General features: G+C 35.6%; 1 protein-coding gene across 3 annotated transcripts in view; it reads left to right on the forward strand.

Annotated features, from left to right (window-relative positions):
• BANK1 (B cell scaffold protein with ankyrin repeats 1) overlaps window positions 1-19255 on the forward strand; it is a 316316-nt gene that overhangs the window by 55000 nt on the left and 242061 nt on the right. For all 3 annotated transcript variants that reach the window (XM_058547580.1, XM_058547581.1, XM_058547582.1), the window contains exon 3: window positions 18618-18772. In XM_058547580.1, the coding sequence (XP_058403563.1) occupies window positions 18618-18772 (155 nt within the window). The remainder of the gene's footprint in view (window positions 1-18617; window positions 18773-19255) is intronic.

The raw sequence follows: 19255 nt of genomic DNA on the forward strand, positions 1-19255 counted from the left end.
TAACAGGAAGGTCACAATTTGACATATTTTATGTCTTGATTTACATCTGCAAACTTGCAATATATCTTATTTGGATACAATATTATTCAGCCTTTCCATTTCAGTTATCTTTCTCGTGCTAAATGAGCTTTAGAAAATTTTCCTATCTGAAATATAGCAATACTTAAAAAAGTTAAAACTTTTAAAGTAAATAAGTTTCTGAATTTTCCATTTGAGACATTTTGATTTTTTTATCTAAAATTTATTATTTTTCATTTTAGGCATCATGTTTTAAAATTGCAAACAAAGACTATTATCTGCTTTTCCTGACCTACCATCTTCTCAGTATGCATACCTCCCTCACTGGTCTCATTTCATTATAATAAGATTTGTTTTCATGTTTCCTTGTCAATATTAGTTCCCTATTTTGTACTTTTTATGATAAATATTCTATCATATTAACCTTCACTTAATAACATAAAATGGTACCCTATAGTGTCTTCTTCATCAGCATATTAATCATACCAAATTACTCCCATCTTCATGAAGTTAGACACTTTTTTCATATTAGCCTTTTGATCTCTAGGATGTATTTTCACATTGTTAATTGAAACATTAGAATCAACGATTTTATCATTTTCCTCCTTTTATTGTTACATTTAGACATTAGGAATACTTTTTTTCACAACCCTGAAACATTTAGATATTAGGAATGCTTTATCTGTAACCCAGAAAATTCATATTTTCTATGTCTAATATGTATTCCCACTTGTCATGATAGTTAGTATCATATCTGTATACTTTATGTTTCCTCATTACTCAACTTTGCATAATTTTTCTTTGAAATATCTGTATTGGCTCTAAGGAACAATTACCTTCCTTTGGAATACATGTCTTCATCTTTGACTTAGTTGAGTTTCCACTAAATAATGGTTTTAGGCAACTGACATTTATTGAGCTTCTACTATGTGGCAGGCATTTGGTAGTCATTTGGAGTTGAGGTAGGAAAAAAAGCTTGTCAGTTACTGCCATCAAGAGCTCACTATCTAATGAAGAGGCAGGAAAATAAATAATATGATCCATGTGACACTTTCTAATGAAGTACAGTACATCCAAAGAGCTATGATTATGGGGAGGTTGGGAAAGGTCTTCCACTGGGAGCAACCATTGATGGGAGTGTTGAAAATTAATTAGGAGGAGAAGTGGGACTAGACACACCAGGCAAAAGAAGAGAGCATGCATGAAAGAGTGAAGCTTGTGTTTAGGTCCAGGGATATGGGAGTAGAGTGTTGTCACAAATGAAGCAAACAAAGTGGGTCATTAGGACTCTTCTTCACTCTTAACAGAAGCATGTCTGATGATGAGGCCAACTTGCAAGAAGTTCTAGTGTCTGAGGTTGGGGATGGGCAAGATGTATGTAGATCAGCCAAGGGTCTTTTACCTTCAGTGGAAAGCATAACTCTGTGGCCAAGAGCGCTGGGTTTGGAGTCAGATAGTCCTGGATTCGAGTCTAGCTCTGTGACCTATTACAATTTATTTAACTTTTTAAAAACTCAATTCTTCATTAATAAAATCAGAAAATAATACTATGCCTCTCTTAGGATAATTGTGAAAATTAAATGTGATTATGTATATAATCTCTACCTAGGATATTTGAGACTTAATCTGAATTCAATACATGTTATCTCTTATTTTTACCCCAACCCAAACAGACTTCTTGTAGTGGCTTATCTATCAATAAGGTGAGCCCCGAGGAAAACTTTCCTAGGCCTAACCGCAGAGAGTCCTTTCTCATTTTAATATATGTCACCGAATAGATGGGGGAAGAAAGCAAAACCTATTTCTGCCTCAAAGGTGGGTAGACTCAATTTCTATAATTTTTATTCAAGTTGAGGAAAGGTTATGCTTGTATATAATATTTCTGAGAATGTGAAAGGAAATGCCAGTATCCTTTAAAAGACTGCTTTCATATGGAAGCAGGCAATTTCAAAGTTATTTTGTCTAGTCACATGAAAATATGAAACTAAAAACTATAACACATCCTAAAATTATTTACATACAAACAGCACTGAAGTTTTTTAATTTAATTTGGAAGTTAAAATAAAATCCTCACGTAAAGAGTCTCTGATATTTTATGGAAATATTCTTAGATATATCAGTTTAAGATGTTTAATATTTAAAAAGTGTAAAATTCTCGTGGACTTTTTTTTAAAAAACATACCAAAGAAAGTCTGCTGCCAAAGTTCAAGTTCTACTCTTAGATAATTGTAAAGAATTTGAAGATACTTGAAGGAAAAAAATCAGAAATGTGTCTGTCTCCTTCAAATCCAATTTAGACTGAGAGGAATTGTCATTACCTATGGATAATGATTCCACATGTTTAGCACTGTAAAAAGAGTCGTTTTCTCTGGCAGTGAGAATCAATCTGACAACATACAAACTACCCCTGGAGATTCTTTGTAAAACAGAACATTCTTGTGAGATAATTCAGTGAACAAGAGTATTAAACATACACACTCACATAAATTGCCATTTCTGTGTAAATTAGCAATCCTAACTAGAACATCAATTTAGTGTTGGATGGAGTATAATCTTATGCTCTCATGAGAATTAATGCCTTAGACATTTTCATTGGAGTTTTGGGCCATATGTTGTTTTTAACAGCTCTGAAAAGTTTGTGTCTTTGATTCTATCAGATCAATCCTGTGATAAAGTGACTGTCATGCATGGATTTCACTGTGGGTGGTGAAACAAGGTAGTGGGGTGATTATGGGTCTCTGAAGTCTGCCTAGCTACTTCCTCTTTGACTTCAGCAGGAATTGACTTTGTGGCCTTGGAAGAGTTAATTTGCCACTCAGAACCTTATCTTCCTCATTTAAAGCAGCAACTCCTGGGCCAGCCCTGGTGGCCTAGAGGTTAAGTTCGGTGTGCTCCGCTTCAGTGGCCCGGGTTCAGTTCCTGGGCACAGACCTACACCACTTGTCTGTCAGTGGCCATGCTGTGGTGGCGGCTCATGTAGAAAAAAGAGGAAGATTGGCAACAGATGTCAGCTCAGGGGACTCTTCCTCATAAACAACAACAGCAACAACAACTCCCACCCCATCTCCTTGAATTCCCCTGCAGCCTTCCTAGCTTGAGCGTTTCCCAGCACCTCCCAGCACCTGCTACACTCCGTAGGTTACTCATGTTGTTTGCCCCCACCCCGTTAGACCGTAAGTCCTGGGAAGGAAGGCTCACCTCGGCATCCTGTGTAGCACCTGGCACATGGTTGGTGCTTCATAAATATTTGTTCAAAGAATAAATGAATTAATCTATAAAATGAGGACAATACCCTCACCTACCTCATGGGGTTGCAGAGTATCGTGTGTTAATACGTGCGGAGCACTGAGAACAGGACCTAACACACAGTAAAGGTTCAGTCATTGTTAGCTGTTATTAACATTCCCGAGGAAACTTGCTTATAAAATCATGAGTATCCATGTTAGAACAAATCTCTATTTAAAATTCTCTTCCTTTTAGGCAATGAATTGATTGTAGCTTTGCTTTTACTTGCTAAGCTAGAAACATCATCACTAAAAGCGTCCCAGCTTCCTGACAGTAACTTAGGGCTGACCTTGCTGCGCTGAGAGGGGAAAGGTCAGGAGTTAGATCCATCTGCTGCAATGGCATAGTGGCTCCCTGAAGATGGAGGAGAAACAGGTTCAGTGGCAAGGGCGTGGAATTTGAAGTGAAAGGTAATATTCTTATATTAATTTTGTTCATGCTTTTGTTTAATTTAATCATTCATTTATGGAAGTTTAAAAAAAGCAGTTCTATTGTTACTTAAACTTAGGTAATTCAAATGTTCAGCCTCTTTTCTTACTCTTTCCAAGGGCAGGGACCTCACTAACTTTTAGGCATTACAGAAGGATGTACCTTCCTGTCTTTCTAGTCTGTCTCTGTAGGATCCTGTTTTTGTCGTTCTAGTATCTTTTCTCCTTTCCCTTTCAGCCAGAGTCATTCTCCAAGTCTAACCACTCCATAGGTGGATGCCCTTCTCTGCTGAGCCATTGAGGAGATCAGATTAGACATACCTGCCTGTTCTTGCTGCCCTGTACTTACCGCTCTGATTCTCCTGCAGCTTGTCACACCAAGATCTGTGGCTATGGGTAAATCCCTGTACCAAAGGCAATACCAAAAATGGAAACATTAAAATTGTCTTTAATATGAATGGTTCCCTGAGTTTCAAACAGAAGACAATTACACATAGGTCCTTCGCAGAGAGATTGTCACCTGTCCACTCTTAATCCACTTCCCCTAGCCTCATCTCCTTCAAGCATTTCCAATTGAAATATATTAATTCACTCATTATTTTACAAATAATTATTGAGCACCTATCATGTGTTCGACAATCAATAAGATAGTCAATTTCTTAATCTTATGCAGATTGAAGAAAAGAGTGATGGGAGTGTGGTTCCAATGACTAGAATGTTCTCTCTCTTCTCTTCACTGTTTTACATTGAAGGCCCACTTCTGAGAAGGGCAACCTGAATGCCTGATTCTCACAGGTATCTTTATCTTAACAGCTAACATGTAGTGTAGGTATCAGTGTTCTTAGTTAGGATATGGAGATATATATATATAGATATATGGAGAGATATATACACACACAAAATAATTTCTCTCTAATTAAACTACTTAAAGCTTATTAGGAGGAAAATAAACTTGAATCATTTTTGAAACAATATTGAAATTTTATTTTCTACACAAAGATCAGGAGATCCTTTGCAGAATTTAAGATGTTGCTGTTGAATTTACAACTATGGCTGTGTTACCTTATTCTGGGTTAATCATATCTATTTTATCTTTTTAACCCTGTTTGATACAAAGTACTGTACTGTCTTCACATTTTTGAAATGTATGAGAAGAGGAATAAGAGATTCTATTTGGCTGAACAATTTATGGGGGAGGAACAGTTTCTGACTCATAGAATTTAAAAACTATCTACAAATAGTTTTAAATGGTTGACAGAAATTTAGTAAGCCAGCATTGGAAAGGGATTATAGTTTAAGTGTATGTTCAAAATAAAATACAACGTATGTGAAAAATCTTGATTTTGGAATATAAAGCATTATTATGGCACACAATAGGTATAAATACATATAAGATTGTCCCATTTTAGTTTTTCAAAAACATACACTTGCATTCTTCAAACAAAGAATAGAAGGATATACATCAAAAAGTTAGCTGGGGTTATCTCTAGGAAACAGAATTGTAGGTGATTTTATTTTCTTCTTTTTCTTTATTTGTGTGTTCTAAATTATATGTAATGAATATTTATTACTTATGCAAAAATACATAAATTTGATTATAAAAGATGGAACTGCTGCTGTCCTCTCACCTAATAAAAGTGATGAATAATTTTTTGATGATGTTAATTTTTGTCTGATTGATTGGAAAGGTAATATTTATGGGTTGTTTAAAGTCTAGTGTATATTATATAGAATGAAGAAGAAAATTTTCAAAATGACTTTTATTCCCTCCTCTCGGAAATAATAACTGTTAAGACAAAGGTGATTTTTTTCTTGTCATATTATGTATATACATATACACACAGTATATTTCTATATACATGTACACTTACATATATGTATGCATATACTTGTATATGTGCATATATCCACATACAATATACCTATACGCTTTTTTATTCAGCTAACTATAGCAAAAATTGTCTCACGTTATTACAACTTCATATGGAACACTGCTCAAACTGTACATTTTAAGAATCTTTATTCAGATTAATCTATGCTTTTTCTTTCTTAATGGTAAGAAAAGAATAACCAGAAGAAAGTGGTAAATTGCTGAATATGTCTAGGTTGAATATGCATTATCACACGCTAGGTATTTCAATGGAATATTTTGTAAGATAACAAAAAGTCATTCCTCTACACATAAATTATATGTCCTATGTATAATTTAACACTCAAAGTTGTGATCAGTTCTTACATAAATTTTTCCTGTAGCCTAGATTTAAAAAATATAGCAACCAAAATGGATTCAAAACTTTACAGTGTCATTCATTAAAGAGAATAATTGAAATTCTGATGGTCAGTTTTTGTTTGCAATCTTCTTCAATAGATCCTGATTTTCTTTCATTCTGGACAATCAGCTGAAAGGGATTATTGTTGAGACATGTTGAACTTCTTCAGAGAGGATATAATTAGGGTTCATTTCATTAACTGGCCTTTCAATTCCTTTATCTCAGTGCTTCATAAACCCAGTTGCAGGAAATAATTGGCGATAGTGTGGGTAGATAGAGTTGCCTTAGCAACTCTCAGAAAAAGTAAACAATGAAAATGTGAAGGAGAGCAAGAGGCAAGCTTGGTACTTTCTATGCTATGGTGATTTTCTCCAGCTTTGTTCAGTTCCTGTCTTTAGGGTTACACTAATTGAAGGACAGATGTACTTCCTTAAGACAGTCAGGCAGAGACTGCGGTGGATAGAATATATTACTGGCCTTGAGATACAAGCCAATCCCCTCTCCCCCCACCAAAAAAGCAAGCTAGGCATGGATTTATTCAATCATTAAATCAGGCAACAAATATTTGCATCTACTATGCATACAAATACATAGCATCTTATTATTATGTCTGCTTACACACATATTGAGCATCTACTATGTAACAGGTCCTACTGTATGCACTGGAGATATAGAGTTGAAGAAAAAGAACTAATGCCTGACCTCAAAGGCTTGCATTCTAGATGGATGGGCAAGAGACAGGGAAACAGATAAATACATGATATAATTTCAGTTAATGGCTTAAGCTATGATAATGTTATGGAAAGATATCACACTAAGGTATAGATTGTTACTGCACACTGCTTCTCATACTTCAGTGCATTTTCAAATCACTGGGGATCCTTTCAAAATGCAGGTTCTGATTCAGTATTTTGGGGTGGAGGCTGGGAGTGTGCGTTTCCAACAAGCCGCTGGTCTCACGACCACACTGAGTTGCGATGTACAGTACCTTTTCTATGTGGTGAGTTTGACTAAGAGGCTGGTAGGAGAAGGTGCCTTACAGGAAGAGTGGGTGGTGGGCGATGGAATAGAAGGAGGGGCGAAGGGTAGGAAAAAGGAGAAAATACAATAAATAAAATGGAATGAAATGCAGGTAAAAATGGAACACACAGGCCACCGAAGACAGCATGTCCTTACATATACTTTGCCTTGGAACTATCCCTGCATGCTATGAACTAAAATTAGAAGACTAAGTACTGAGAGTAAAATATAAATATACATTCATGCTAATGTCTGAGAAAACTTTAGCTGGTAGAGTTTGTGCAGTGAGTGCCAGGATAAAAATGGGTGTTTAAGACAAAGTAGATTATTTTCTTATTATTGGAAACCAAAATTTGCTTGGCTATGTTGAGTATATTCATTTTTATATATATTTGTTAGGTCAGAAGTTATATTATTAGCATTATTATTTTTCTTTGGAGGTAGGCTTGAATCAAATATTGCTTATTTTGTGTCCCTTATAATGTGAGACAGACAACAAAGATTGTTTAAGAATGCTGAGGACTAGACCACTAGTTGGTAAAAATTACATCTTTTTATACAGCACATTTGTTTCCTTTATCTCTTGGAGAGAGATCTGTTTACCCTTTTACTTACCTGAGTGGCGGGGTGTGTTGTGGTCTTTGGTATGACATTGAAACTCCAGAGCAGCACGCTGGAATCTGTGCTGCCTTAAGCATACTACATCAAGTCAGCCACACTGTGATTATAGAATCATTTACCAAGATTATGAATTTGACAAAAATTTATAATCAGTGCTGTTCAGTGTGAAATTCCAGGGGAATGTTGCAATTCTTTCTAAATCATAGTTGGATATACAAACTGAGAAAGATTGATTTAGAATCTTTTGAAAATAAAAAACATTGCTTTTACTCATTTTGATATCAGAAAAAAAAAAACAACCAGAAACTAATATTGAATGCCTACTCTGGGCCTGACGCTTGATACATGTTACTAAATGTAGTCAAAACAAGCCCGCAAGGAAGGCACTGTCAACCCCGGTCAATGATTGAGGAAATTGAATCTCCTAGTACTTTTCCCAAGGTTGCATGAGAAGACAAGAGGTATTTTTTAGTAGTAAACATATTTCTTCTATATTAGTGTTTCTCTTTTTTTTTTTTTGGTCCTAAATCATTTGTGATGAAAGCTGAACCTCTGGTTTGTCTGTTATCTATTGTCAGATTTGAAGAGTCATTAAGCATTGAGGAATAACTTCTTTTTTCATTAAATCACTATAATGAAAGCAGTTCAAATATGATAGAAATACAAGATTCCACTTTTCCAGTCTTTCTATAGTTTTGTTAATTATCAGAAAATCTGTCTTTATGCCAATTGACGATTTAATCAATTGACAAATAAATAGAAACAAAATATTAAAAATCTACACTAAAAATTATATTTTTTGAAAAAAATTAAAAACTTTCTATTTTTAAAAGCATATGGCAAGCTTTAAAAATTAAGTATGTATTAGATTTTGCCACTTAATTCATAAAGGAAAATTTATTTTCTAGTGCTTTACTATTTTATAATGTTTTACTATTTTACTAAGTTTGCAATGTAATTTTATTGGTTGTTAAGAAAATTATGCAAAATTGCCTTGCCTTAGGGTATCTATGACTATTTTTTCCTGATATTATATTTATTTTAAAAGAGGAGAGACACCTTTGTTCCAGATGATATCTTTTGGAATTGCTTAGATCGCCTTAATGTAGAGGTGATTTGTGATAAGCTGATTTATTTCACATACTATCTGCAGTGCAGAATTTCCTAGTCGTTTTTATGTTATGACACATAAAGAAAATAATCTTTTCTGTTATTTCATTTACATGTTGTAGAGGAGCGCTAAAGAAACCCTCAGTCTGTGCTTAGCCTGTACTCTTGATCAATTCATTCTTCTATTTGATGAATATATATAGTTCAATCTGTAAAACAATACATTTTCATTATAGAAAAACCAGAATATCTAATATCTATATTAGATATTAGTAATTAATATCATTAATATCATCGTGTATATAATAAAATTACCCATAACCCCACCAGCCACAAATAACCACTCTTGATATTTTTGGTATATGTATGGCTAGTCTATTCTTATGCATTCAGGAATGTCTTGAATTCCTACCACATAGTTCTGTATGTGTATACTTTTTTTAAGACTGTTTTTTTTAGAACAGTTTTAGGTTTACACCAAAACTGAAAGGGAGATACAGGGATTTCCCATATACTCCCTGTCCCCACCCCCTCTCCCCCCACAACGTGTGTAGCCACCCCAATTATCAACATCACTCACCAGAGTGATACATTTTTTTTTTTAAACCATTTTTCACCAGTTAAGGATGAACCTACACTGACACATCATAATCACCCAAAGTCTGTAGTTTACATTAGGGTTCACTCTTGGTGTTGTATAATCTGTGGGTTTGGACAAATATATAATGATATGTACCCATCATTATGGTGTCATACAGAATATTTTCACTGCCCAAAAAATGCTCAGTGCTCTGCCTATGCATCCTCCCACCGGCATCCCTGACCCCCACTCCAGACCCCTGGCAGCAACTCCTGATCTTTTTACTGCCTCTATAGTTTTGCCTTCTCCGGAATGTCATATAGTTGGAATCATACACTAGATAGCCTTTTCAGATTGGCTTCTTTTGCTTAGTAATATGCATTTAAAGTTCTTCCATGTCTTTTCATTGCTTGAGAGATCATTTCACTTTAGTGCTGAATAATGTTCCATTGTCTGGATGTACCAGAGTTTATTCGTCCATTCACCTAGTGAAGAACATTTTGGTTGCTCCCAGATTTTTGTGTGGACTTAAGTTTTTAACTCATTTAGGTAAATACCAAGGAGTGCATTTGCTGGATTGCATAATAAGAGTATGTTTAATTTTGTCAGAAACCATCAAACTGTCTTCCAAAATGGCCGTAACATTTTGTATTCCCACCAGCAATGGATGAGAGTTCTTGTTCCTCCACATCCTTGTCAGTATTTGGTGTTGTCAGTGTTCTGGATTTTGTCCATTCTAATGGGTGTGTAGTGCTAATTGTTTTTTTAATTTGCATTTCCCTGATGACATATGATGTGGAGCATGTTTTCATATGCCTGTTTGCCACCTGTATATAGTCTTTGGTGAGGTATTTGTTGAGATCTTTGGCCAATTTTTAGTTGGTTTGGTCATTTTTTTATTGTTGAGTTTAAGAGTTCTTTGTATATTTTGGAAAACAGTTCTTTATTAGATGTGTCTTTTGCAAGTATTTTCTCCCAGTCTATGGCTAACCTTCTAATTCTCTAGATATTGTCTTTTGCAGAGCAGAAGTTTTTAATTTTAATGAAGTCCAGCTTATCAATTATTTCTTTCATAGATCATGTCTTTGGTGTTGTATCTAAAAAGGCATCACCATATCCAAGGTCATCTAGATTATCTCTTGTTATCTCCTAGGAGTTTTATAGTTTTGCATTATACATTTAAGTCTATGATCCATTTTGAGTTAATTTTTGTGAAGGCTGTAAGTTCTGTATTAAATGCATTTTTTTGCATATGGCTGTCCAGTTGTTCAGGCACCATTTATTGAAGAGACTGTCTTTGCTCCATTGTATTGCCTTTGCTCTTTGGTCAAATATCAGTTGGCTATGTTTATGTGATTCTATTTCTCAGCTCTCTGTTATGTTCCATTGACCTATTTGTCTATTCTTTTGCCAAGACCACACCGTCTTGGTTACTGTAGCTTTATAGTAAGTCTTGAAGTTGGGGAGTATCAGTCCTCCAACTTTGTTCTTCTCCTTCAGTATTGGCTATTGGCTATTCTGGATCTCTTGCTTCTTCATATAAACTTTAGAATCAGTTCATTGATATCCAATAAATAACTTACTGGGATTTTGATTGGGATTGCATTAAATCTATAGATCAAGTTGGGAAGAACTGACATCTTGACAATATTGAGTCTTCCTATCCATGAATCCATCTTATTTGATTTTGTTCATCAGAGGTTTGTAGTTTTCATTGTACAAGATCTCTTGTACATATTTTGCTAGATTTATATGTACATATGTACAAGATCTCGTGTACATATTTTGCTAGATTTATACCTAAGTATTTCATTTTGGGGGATACTAAGGTAAATGCTATTGCATTTTTAATTTCCAGTTCCACTTCTTCCATGTTAGTATATAGAAAGTAATTGATTTTTGTATATTAACCTTGCATCTTGCAACCTTGTTATAATCACTTACTAGTTCTAGGAATTTCTTTGTTGGTGCTTTAGGATTTACTACATAGACAATAGTGTCATGTCCCAACAAAGACAGTTTTATATCTTCCTTCCAAATCTGTGTACCTTTTATTTCCTTTTCTTGCCTTAATTGCATTAGCAAGAAGTCCAGTACGGTGATGAAAAGGAATGGTGAAAGGGGACACCCTTGGGCCGGCCCCGTGGCTTAGCGATTAAGTGCGCGCGCTCCGCTACTGGCGGCACCGGTTCGGATCCCGGGCGCGCACCGACGCACCGCTTCTCCGGCCATGCTGAGGCCGCGTCCCACATACAGCAACTAGAAGGATGTGCAGCTATGACATACAACTATCTACTGGGGCTTTGGGGGAAAAAATAAATAAATAAAATTAAAAAAAAAAAAGAAAGAGGACACCCTTGCCTTGTACATGATATTAGTGGGCACGCTTTGAGTTTCTCACGTTAAGAATGGTGTAAGCTGTAGGTTTTTTGTAGATGGTCTTTATAAAGTTGAGAAACTTTTCTGTTCTTAGTTTACTGAGAGTTTTTATTATGAATTGGTGTTGGATTTTGTCAAATGCTTTTTTTGCATTTCTATTGATATGATCATGTGATTTTTTCTTTTTCAGTCTGTTAATGTGATGGATTAATTGTTCAATTGATTTTAGAATGTTTAATGAGCCTTGCATAACTGGAATAAATCCCATTTAGTCATAGTGTATAATTCTTTTTATTCCTTTTTGGATTCAATTTGCCAATATTTTGTTGAGGACTTTTGCATTTATGTTCATGAGAGGTATCAGACTGTAGTTTTCTCTTTTTTGTAATGTCTTTTCTGGTTTTGGTATTAGCGTAATACTGGCCTCATAGAATGAATTAGGCAGTATTCCCTCTGCTTCTGTCCTCTTAAAGAGATTATAGAAAATTGGTATACTTTCTTCCTTAAATGTTTGGTAGAATTCACCAATGAACCCATTCAGGGCCTGGTGCTTTCTGTTTTGGAGGGTTTTTAATTCTTGATTCAATTTCTTTAATAGAAATCGGCTGTAGGCCTATTCAAATGGTCTATTTCTGCTTGTGCTAGTTTTGGCAGATTATGTCTTTTAAGGAATCGGTCCGTTTCATCTAGGTTATCTAATTTGTGGGCATAGAGTTGTTCATAGTATTCCTTTATTATCCATTTAATGTCCATGGGATCTCTAGTGATGTCCCCTCTTTCATTTCTCATATTAGTAATTTGTGTCCTGTCTCTCTCTCTCTTTTTTTTTTTTCCTTTACTTAGCCTGATTAGAGGCTTATTAATTTTATTGATCTTTTCAAAGAACCAGCTTTTGGTTTCATTAATTTTTCTATTGATTTCTTATTTTCAATTTCATTGACTTCTGCTCTAGTTCTTATTATTTCTTTTCTTCTGCTTACTTTGGGTTTAATTTGCTCTTCATTTTTTAGTTTCCTAAAATGGAAACTTGGATTTGGTTTTAGATCTGTCTTCTTTTCTAATATACGCATTCAATGCTATAAATTTCCCTCTAAGTACTGCTTTTACTGCATCTCACACATTTTGATAAGTTGTGTTTTCACTTTCATTCAGTTCAAAATATTTTTATAATTTGTTTTGAGATTTATTCTTTGACCCATGTGTTATTTTGAAGTATGTTGTTTAATCTCCATATATTTGGGGATTTTTCCAGTTATCTTTCCTTTATTGTTTTCCAGTTTAATTCCACTGTGGTCTGAGAGTAGATGTTGTTCAATTTATATTCTTTTAACTTTGTTGATTTGTGGTTTATGGCCCAGAATGTGGTCTGTCTTGGTGAATGTTCCACGTGAGCTTATGAAAAGTGTGTATTCTGCTGTTGTTGGATGAAGTAGTCTATAGATGTCAATTTTATGCAGCTGATTAATGGTATTGAGTTCAATTACATCCTTACTGATTTTCTTTCTGCTGGATCTGTCCATTTCTGAGACAGAGGTATTGAAGTCTCTAACTGTGATTGTGGATTCATCTGTTTCTCCTTAGAGTTCTATCAGTTTTTGCCTCACATAATTTGACAATCTGTTGCTAGGCATATGCACATTAAGAATTGTTATGTCTTCTTGGAGAACTGACCTCTTTATCACTATGTAATGTCCTTCTTTACCCTTGATAATATTCCTTACTTTGATGTATGCTCTGTATGAAATTAATATAGCTACTCCTGCTTTCCTTTGATTTGTATTACCATGGTATATTTCTCCATCCGTTTACTTTTAATCATAATATGTCTTTATATTTAAAGTGGCTTTTTTGTAGATAACATATAGTTGGGTCTTGTTTATTGATCTACTTAGACAATCTCTGTCTTTTAATTGGTGCATTTAGACCATTGACATTCAAAGTGATTATTGGTATAGTTGGATTGATATCTACCATATTCATTACTGTTTTCTATTTGTTGCCCATATTCTTTGTTCCTGTTTTTGTCTTCTACTCTTTTTCTGCCATTTGTGATTTTGATTCAGCATTTTATATGATTCCATTTTCTCTCCTTTCTTGGCATACCAGTGACACATTTTTTTAAACTTTTTTTAGTGGTTTTCCTAGAGTTTGCAATATACGTTTACAAGTAGTCCAAGTCCATTTCAGATAACACTATACTGTTTCACAGGTAGTGTGAATACCTTATAATAATGAAATAATCCTAATTCCTCCCTCCTATCCCTTGTATCATTGCTGTCATTCATTTTATTTATATATAAACACATATAAGCATATGTATAAATATTTATATAAGATATATACATAAGAATACATAATTGAATACATGTTACTATTATTTTGAACAAACTGTTATCTTCTAGATCAATTACAAATAAGAAGAATAAGTGTTATTATTTTACCTTCCTTTATTCTTTCTTCAATGCTCTTCCTTTCTTTATGTAGATACTAGTTTCTGACCTATATCATTTTCCTTCTCACTAAAGAACTTCTTTTAAGTTTTCTTTTAGGCAGGTCTACTGACAAAAAATTGTTTCAATATTTGTTTGTCTGAGAAGTCTTATTTCTCCTTCACTTCTGAATGATAATTTCACAGGGTACAGAATTCTGGGTTGGTGGTTTATTTCTCTTGCACTTTAAATATTTCACTCCACTCTCTTCTTGCTTGCATGGTTTCTGAGGAGAAGTCAGATATAATTCTTATCTTTGTTCCTCTATTGGTAAGGTTTCTTTCTAGCTTTTTTCAAGATTTTTTTCTTTATCTTGATTTTCTGCAGTTTGAAGACAATATCCATAGGTGTACTCTTTGGGGGATTTTCCTACTTGGTGTTCTCTGAACTTCCTGGATCCATGATTTGGTATCTGACATTTATTTGGGGAAATTCTCAGTCATTCTTGGTTGAAATATTTCTTCTGTTCTTTTCTCTCTTTCTTCTACTTCTGGTATTCCTATTATGCGTATGTTCCACCTTTTATAGGTGTTGCACAGTCCCTGGATATTCTGGGTTATTTTCTTTTTTTTAGTCTTTATTCTATTTGTTTTTCAGTTTGCAAGGATTCTATTGATATACCTCTAGCTCAGAGATTCTTTTTCCAGTTGTGTCCAGTCTACTAATAAACCCATCACAGGCATTCTTCATTTCTGTTACAAGGTTTTTAATCTCTAGCATTTTTTTTTATTCTTTCTTAGGACTTCCATCTCTCTCCTTACGTTGCCTACCTGTACTTGCATGCTGTCTACTTTATCCATTAGAGCCCTTAGCATTTTAATCAGAGTTGTTTTAAATTCCCAGTTTGATAATTCCATCGTCCCTGCCATGTCTGGTTCTGATGCTTGTTCTGCCTCTTCAAATTGTGTTTTTTCCCGTTTGGTATGCCTTGTAATTTTTCTCTATATCTAGACATAATGTACTGGGTAAAAGGAACTGCTGTAAATAGGCCTTTAGTAATGTCATGGTGAGGTGTGGTGGAAGGGGAAGTGTTGCAGAGTCCTACTATTAGGTCTCAGTCCTTTAATGAGCCTATACCTCCGGACTGTGAACCTCACAAGAGTTTCTCAGTTTTTTCCTCTCCCTTAGGTGGGACAGAATGGCTACAGTGGGCTGCATTTGGGTGTTTCTCTTCCCCGGGGCAGTTAGACTCAGATAACTCCCAGCAGGTTAGGCTCTGGTTACTAGTTCCCCTGAGGGCAGGCAGGCCTCATTAAGGAGAACACTGTTCTGGAGTATTTCAAAATGTTTCCATTTCCCCTCTCCTTAAAGAAGCAAGAGGGGAATTTTCTCCAATATTTACTGTGGGAATCTGGTCAGCTCCTGGAGGTAAATCTCAAAATAATGTGGGGCCCCACTCTGGCTGCATTCCCGGAGTTTTTAACTCTCAGGTTGGTCCACACTGAGTGTCCAGCAGTTCATCAGTCGCGGTTCAGGCGTCCCTACCTGGCACTGGTGCCCGGCAGCACTGGTTCTCCTGAGTGTCTGCGCTCTCAGCTGAGCCGCCGTCTGCTCACCTGCCTGTCTCTCTAGCTCGGAGGCAGCAGTTTGTGCTCTGTCCACCCCGCTCTTAAGGAGCAAAGAGGAGTTGCTGATTTTTCAGTCTGTTCAGCTTTTTGTTTGTTAGGGTGGAGGGACGATTTCCAAAGCTCTTTACATGTGGAACCTGCAACCATAAATCTTATGCTTTTTATTTTACTAAAATGGGAACCTACTAAATTGACAGTTTTGTAACTTGAATTTTTTTCAGTTATATCATAAACTTGTCCCTGTTGTTAAATATTCTTTGATAGAATTTTTATTAGTGACAATATCTTATGTCATATTACATATTTTTATCCAGTCCCTTATAGCTTAGACTGCTTCCAATTTTCTGCATTATAAACAGTGCTTCTATGAACACTCATAGAGATAAATCCTTTGTACATCTATGATTATGCCGTCAGGGTAATAAAACAGCTCTTCTTGACCTAATTCCACAGAGGAATTAGCAGAAAACATCGTAGATATTGCCGTGGTGGAACAACTTACACCTTCTTTTAAGATGTGTTAAATAAAATCAATCTCCTTGTTCTTACATCAGTTCACAAAGTAGTTGAGCCAGTACTATACAGCCTTTCACTGTTTTGATTTGTGTGTGTGGGTGTAAAAGAGAGAGACAGAAGGAGAGAGAGAGGGAGGCTGTTTATGAAAGTGTTTTAAATTGTTAAGAGAAATAAGGCCGTTTTTCATTTCATTTCAAGCAAGACTAGTACTGGGAGAATCTGGAAATCCCACGTGCTTTTGTAGTTTTATTCTGCACTTTCATGAGACAGAAAAAAAACCCTAAACACCCTTCTTCTTAGATGTGGCGTAGAGACCGCTCCTCTCCAGAGGGTGTCTCTTTTGTTCCTCTGCTTTTCTGATAGAATTATCTATATGAAACTGGTGACTTCACTTTTTTTGGATACAATGAGACCAAAATTCCACCTACTTTCATCTATATTGCCTTTGACTCTTCCTCTTTATCCTGTCAATGTGCTTTATAGCCAAAGACCACCAGGAATACACCTCTACATGAACTATCTGGGTGTTTTGTAGTTGCAATGAAGAGCAGGCACACCATGGAGAACCATGGGGCGACTCCGTAAGAGGTATTAGGAAGGACTTACTGTAGGATTTAGGCTTGCATGAAGTGATTGAGGGAGGGTTCAAGGGAGCAGAGCTTTTCTATAGTTTGCTTGCTGTCAAAAACCAGGGGTAATTGTATGATTTGGTATATTAATGACTCTTATCAAAAAGCAAGGTGACCAACTATCCCAGTATGCTTGAGACTGAGGGGGTTCCTGGGACACAGCATTTTCAGTGCCCAAACCAGGAAAATCCCTGGCAAACTGGGAGGAGTTGGTTACCCTACCTAGAAGGCAAGAGAAATGAAAAGAGGCAGAGACTGGAATTGGTAAAGACACAGCATCACTCACAGGAACCACGGTTTGAGATCTTTGGCCATTTTTGTGGTTTGGGCAATGTTCACGTTTTTGCCTGGATTCAGACATGACTACAAAGTGGTCTCGTCACTGACTTGATCCATCGTGGTGACAGAATGGCCTTGCCTGATGTTGGTGTTCTGTGAAATTGTTGATGTTCAATAGGAGAACACTAGGCCAGCTCCTAACAACACCAAGGCCTTTAGTGTCAGGCCAGTTTCTAGCTCTTAGGAGCTGCTTTCCTTTTTTCTAATTCCTTTCTTTGGGGATTGGAGGGATACTTTTGGGGTTGGCCTAAGAGTTTACAACTGTGAGAGTCTCTAGTTGTGAGAGCTTTGGTTTTAGCCACATTGGTTCTGTGCCCCAATAAAACACTTTGGGCTTTCAAACATTGAGTAATAAAAATATTATCCATCTCGTTTAACACAACTTTCGTTTTCTTCAGTAGAGAAAAGTGTTTTAATGATTGAGGCCAAATGCTAAATCACTAAATGTTAAGATAAAAAAAGAAAAACCAAATACTATTTCCCCTTCTTTGAGATTCAGAATTTACCTCAGCATATTTCAGTGCTCTTAGTAATACTGCCATAAAGAAACCTAAATTGCTGGATACAGACACTTTCTTTCACAGAACACATTAACATTTTGATGAACACTAATAGTTTACTATTAAACTAGTGTTTTGTAGAAATACTAGTTTATTGTGATTGTCTCCTAGTTATGCTTTTTGTTTTTAAAAATTAGAAATCTAGGGTCCGTCCTGGTGGTGCAAGCGGTTAGGTGTGCGCGCTCTGCTGCGGCAGCCCGGGGTTTGCCGGTTTGGATCCTGGCCACACACCGACGTGCTGCTTGTAGAGCCATGCTGTGGTGGTGTCCCATGTAAAGTGGAGGAAGATGGGCACGGATGTTAGCTCAGGGCTAAGCTTCCTCAGCAAAAAAAGAGGAGGATGGGCATCAGATGTTAGCTCAGGGCTGATCTTTCTCACACACACACAAAAAAAATTAGAAATCTATGTGAAGGGTAAATAATTGTTCTGATTTAAAATGAAATAAATTTTCTTAATTATAGTCATTGAAAGGAGATAGTTTCATGTTTTTCAGATTTACTGTTTTAATATTAAGAGAAAATATTAAATGGAGGTTGGATTTTCTTGGGGAAAACATTTAAATAGTGGATGAATATATTATCCTGAAGTTGATTTAGTTTTGTCACTAAAGTTATAGTACTAGTTAAATTGTGAAGCTTTATTTTAGGTATTAACATTGGTTCAATTATTTCAGCTATCTTAAACTCAGTTCTGTTGTCCCATATATTAATTCAATTGATTTTTCAGGAATTAGTCTTTATAGAAATGGAGTAAATAATATGGCTTTGGCTATATTATAATCTACATTTATGAACTTTTCTTTAGGTTCTGAGGACTACCTTGAGGTTGATATTCCAACAGACCTAAGAGTGGAATATTCTGGGAAAATAAGTGAGAGAAAGGAAATTGAAGAATTATCAGAAGCTTCAAGAATCACCATACCACTGGCAGTAGTGCTTCCTGCTGAAATTCCATGTGAGGTCAGTAAAGATGCCTTGTTATTTAAGTAGCCTTATTGTTTTAATGGATATTGTATTTTACTAGAATGTGCGCTCCAACATAGGTGGCATTTTTATCTAATTTGTTCATAGCTATATCCTCAGAACCCAGAAAAATTTCAGCAATTAGTAGGCCTTTGATACATATCTGTTGAATAAATGAATATTGGAGAATATATGAAAGCTTAATTTTGTCAAATGTTACTTGACATGTTGCAAGCAAATTTAGAATTGCTATGTATATCAAGCTACTTAAAAGAAAGTTGTATTCATATTAACCAGATCAAGGATTTTATTTTCATGAAAGGAAACATATTCTTGAACAGAATTTGAAAATATTTATTTATTTTTTTTTGGTGAGGAAGATTGACCCTGAGCTAACATCTGTGCCAATCTTCCTCTATTTTGTATATGGGATGCTGCCACAGCATGGCTTGATCAGTGGCGTGTAGGTCCATGCCTGGG

Source organism: Diceros bicornis, chromosome 8 (genome assembly GCF_020826845.1).
Source record: "Diceros bicornis minor isolate mBicDic1 chromosome 8, mDicBic1.mat.cur, whole genome shotgun sequence".
Taxonomy (NCBI): domain Eukaryota; kingdom Metazoa; phylum Chordata; class Mammalia; order Perissodactyla; family Rhinocerotidae; genus Diceros; species Diceros bicornis.